This window comes from Salvia miltiorrhiza, chromosome 7 (assembly GCF_028751815.1).
Source record: "Salvia miltiorrhiza cultivar Shanhuang (shh) chromosome 7, IMPLAD_Smil_shh, whole genome shotgun sequence".
In the NCBI taxonomy this organism is placed as follows: Eukaryota; Viridiplantae; Streptophyta; class Magnoliopsida; order Lamiales; family Lamiaceae; genus Salvia; species Salvia miltiorrhiza.
This window is the reverse complement of record NC_080393.1, coordinates 57,951,062-57,955,422: the sequence shown is the minus strand read 5'-3', so window position 1 is coordinate 57,955,422 and position 4,361 is coordinate 57,951,062. Positions and strand designations below refer to the sequence as shown.

The following is a 4,361-nucleotide window of genomic DNA, read 5'->3' as shown; positions in this document are numbered from 1 at the left end:
TTCTAAGAATTAAATTAAGCATTGCTTAAAATAATACTCTCTATGTCCATAAAAAAACGTCATATTGGTATCCACAAAAAATAGTCATATTCTATTTATAGACATTATTCCACAGTAAATTAACTTCAATCTACCAACGTATTACATATTCTACCACACACAGTCCACTACTTTTATCTCCACATTATTCACTAAATCAGGATTCATATTACTTTCCAATTAGATAAAAATTAAATCAAACATCAAAATTTAATATTTTGCAATCAGATTATTTTCCCAAAGTAAAATCGCCAGGTTCTTTGATATATTGTCTCGAAAATAAGTTTCTGCATGCAATAGAGAATGAATAAAATAACATTTCGACAAAGACTTGAAGTTCATTATTAGTAGGGAAGTGAGTATGAAACTCACCTCAAGTGTCACAAGTAGGAAGTTACGCAGAAACTTCTCTTGTATTCATGATCACTTTAAAAAGATTGTCTTATATAAACATCTCCAGAATTCTTGACTGCCTCAACACCATCAAAACCATAATCAAGAAATTAATATTCACAATCAAGCAATGGTTCGAGAAGTAATTAGAAAAAAGCTTTACGATGCAGCAACACAAGGTGATGCAACAACGTTTCAACAACTACTCCAAGAAGATCCATATCTTCTCGATGTAGTTTCATTTCCCGATTCAAGAAATCTTCTCCACATAGCAACAAGAAGCGGACAAGCATCCATTGTTGAAGAGATATTAAGGATCAACCAACATCTAGCCTGGAGTTTGGACTCCCAAAAATCGTCGTCTCTTCACATCGCAGCAGCAAAAGGGACAGTCGAAATCGCCTCAAAATTGCTAGCAATCGCCCCTCAGACGTGCTGGCTGCGCGACTGCCATGGCATGAATCCAGTTCATATTGCCGCCATGAATGGGCATGTTGAGATCTTGGAAGAGTTCATTCGACACGACCGTTTGCCTGCAACGGAGAAGGTTGATCACAGACAGACCGTCTTGCATTTGTGCGTGAAACATGGTCAGCTTAGAGTATTGCAGGTTTTAGTGAACCATTTTCGTGAGCTTGTCCATTTGCAGGATGATTATGGAGAAACAGTATTGCATTTGGCTGTTAGGTACAAACAAGTTGAGGTTAGTAAGTTGTCTATATCGACTTTGTCACTTGATTAATTGACTCAATTTAGGTTTTAGACATTTTTATAATAACAAAGATTATTTAATCAAATATTGATATAATATTAGTATTATCTTTTTACTTGGAAAAATGATTTATTTGATTACACAACTAAACAACTTTAAACAATCTTTAGTAAATTAATAAACTCTATAAAATTAATAAATTTCTCTCAACTTGGTTTAGTTTAAAAAATCATCAATTTCGATTCGTTTAAATCCCTCTATGGGGACGGGTGAGGTATTAAATTTTTCCAAATTTCGGTATGTGTATTTGGTTAAACCTTTAGTTTTTAAATATGAGTAAAGATAGGTTAAACAGAGAATGCTAAATATTTAGAGAATAAAGAATTCGTGAAACAAAAATGAACAGGTGTATAAATTTGATGAATAAATCAATGTACCGCATGAACAACAATTTGCCTCAGGTTCGAATCCCGCTGATGGCGAGTTTTTCTCTTTTTTTACCAAATATATATGTTCCTTAGTTATATTAATTTGTTTGTAAAATATATAGATTTATTCAAAATAAAATATAAAATAATTCTCTGTTTAACTTGACCCTTCACCTTTATACTTCAAACTACTGACGGTTTGATCATCTTAGATTGTTCGGTATTTGGTAGAAAACACTGGAGTAGAATATCAATGTTCAAGGAATTCCAATCGAGAAACAGCTTTGGACATCTCCCTCCAGAGCCCCCAAGACACAATTCAATCTGAGATAACAAAAATCCTCGAAAACATAACGACAATAAAATTTTCAAATACCTGTTTGAACAAGGTGCCGATTGAGGTGGTGTTGGGGATTCTGGCCCTGATCGCCGGCATGACGTTCCAGGCGGCGATCAACCCTCCCGGGGGCGTGTGGCAGGACGACTCGGCAACACACAAAGCCGGCACACCGATCCTGGCGTCTACCGATCCCGAGAAGTACAAAGAATTCGTAGATGCTAACATGACTGCTTTTCTTTGGTCAGTGTTCACAATCATAGGGCTCTGTATGCCGACGGAGAGGAAAATATCTATGTGGATGATTATCCTTACCGGATTTTTTTTCTCGTTCTTATATTTCTGCACAAGTTTTACGACTTCCATGTGGATGCTAAATCACCCAACAAAACATCGTTCTCTCATCATATCAGCTGCCATTTCCTACTTCTGTTTTATTGGACTTGTTCCTTACTACAGATACAGTCCACCCATCGTGTCCTCCTTCTGCAACTATGTTAGAGCTTGGCGTCAGAGCTTTGTAATTACTAGTAATTAATCATAGTTAGTTAGTTAATCCAATATAAAAACTCAAACACCTGTCCTTGTTATCAACGTAGTTAGTATTGCATTTCATGTTCCACTATATATATCATAACTTTTTTCAACTTCTACTGCTTTAATTTGATATTACACTTATTAATTAATTTAGATTCACTAATCCAATTAGCTTTCACAATTATCTTTTTAACATATACATCCGTCCACGAAAGAACTTCCTATCTTTTCTTTTTGGGATATCCACATAAAAACTTCCTACCTATTTTTGGACTATATCCCACCAGTTATAATTACTTACTTTTCACTTTTTCACAACTCCAAATATTAAATATAACACCTTTTCACCACTCCCGATACACTCAACAACTTTTTCTCTACTCTCAATACACTTCTTTTTTCTTAAAACCCGTGTCACTCCCTCCTAGGAAGTTCTTTCATGGACTAAGGGAGTATACTATTTTGGCTGGACACGAGTTTTAATAAAAAAGTTAATGAATATTGTATTTTTAATAGATATATAGAGGGTCCCGTCATGTATAAAATGAGTGATAATATTGAATTAAGTGACTTAAGAAGAAATTAGGTTTAAGATTGAACAATGTTTATGTGATAATATTGAATTAAGTGACTCGGGAGGCGTTTGGTTTGGTGGATGAGATAGATAAGATTAATAGGATTAGAGGGGTGATTGATTAAACAATCTACCCAACTCTGAAGTGGTAAATAATCACTATTTTGAATGATTGGATGTGGGTTGATTATCAATCACTCATTTGAATGATGGGATGCTGCGATATGAACCGGGTTCATATCATGACAGTCTCGCTAGCAGCACGTCTCCGGGGCTACTGATAACAATTTTCTCGAGATGTCGACGTGCCCTTGCGCTGTTGCTGTAATGGGCAGAGGCGACAGTTGTTAGGAGTCTAAAATCCGACCATCATAGAGTTTCTTTTCTACTGCTTCTGCAGCCATTCTTTTCTTTATTTCTTTCTCTGCTTTCTCCTTTTTTTATTTTATATTCACAAACGTCTCCTACTCTCGCAATATATCTATCTATATCTATACTAACAGAAAAAAAGGCTAAGGCAGTCTAAGGACAACTTGTGGATTGCCTATTTTACCCTTACTACATATTTTATTTTAAAATTATTTTATATATTATATGTATTTATAAGAATATATTAATTCATTAGATATTACACTAAATCTATGTGATATATATCTATAGCTATTGATTAGGCTTATAAATAAATATATCCATCCAATAAATTATCTAACAAAAGTAATGAATTAATAATTTCTTTGAGATAATAAATTATCAAATAAAATAACATTAATCATGTGATATATATCCATAGCTATTGATAAGGCTTATAGATAAATATATCCATTCAATAAATTATCTAATAAAAGTAATAAATTAATAGATTTTTTAAAATAATAGATTATCAAATAAAATAACTATAATTACACGTACAATGTACGTTCTTTCCGCTAGTATGTCTAAAAAAGGATCTCGCATGACAAGGTTGACCCAAATACATTTCTAGCTACCTAATTTCCTCACTGCTTGGTCGCAATTCAGAAAATGACCTCACATTAAAGTAAGGGTAATTTGAAACAAAATTCTACCTAATTTCGGGTAAAGCAATGTTTAATCTCTCTTGGCCGGCTAGGGTGTTTACTTTGAGCCATAGAAATTAGGGTTAACTGTAATTTAGAGCATCCACATTGGTGTTACATGATAGCTTACTTGATGAGGGAGAGACCACATTGTGTAAAGAGGCTGCATTGGAATTACATGATAGCCTACATGATTTTTTTAGTTTTGATTTTTATGTTTTTCACTTAAATTTAATTGCTCAAATTTAAATAACACATTTTACTAATAATTAAAATTCCATTAAAA

The 4,361-nt window shown here is 33.6% G+C and overlaps 1 protein-coding gene across 2 annotated transcripts; it reads left to right on the top strand.

The window, feature by feature from the left end:
- The first annotated feature begins 375 nt into the window (after window positions 1-375).
- On the top strand, window positions 376-2,578 carry LOC130995123 (ankyrin repeat-containing protein At5g02620-like). 2 transcript variants are annotated; one of them, XM_057920274.1, is made up of 2 exons: window positions 376-1,135; window positions 1,804-2,578. In XM_057920274.1, exons 1-2 carry the CDS (start codon window positions 563-565, stop codon window positions 1,816-1,818), a joined length of 588 nt encoding a protein of 195 aa, XP_057776257.1. In that variant the 5' UTR covers window positions 376-562; the 3' UTR covers window positions 1,819-2,578. The 2 variants fall into 2 exon arrangements, with proteins under 2 accessions (XP_057776257.1, XP_057776256.1); XM_057920273.1 differs by having other exon boundaries at window positions 1,785-2,578.
- Window positions 2,579-4,361: the final 1,783 nt, after the last annotated feature.

What these genes read in the sequence shown, in the direction of transcription:
- LOC130995123 (XM_057920273.1), top strand. Translation starts at nt 563, where the DNA reads ATGGTTCGAGAAGTAATTAGAAAAAAGCTTTACGATGCAGCAACACAA. An exon ending in TTAGGTACAAACAAGTTGAG is followed by an intron (nt 1,136 to 1,784) that starts GTTAGTAAGTTG and finishes TGATCATCTTAG; the next exon opens with ATTGTTCGGTATTTGGTAGA.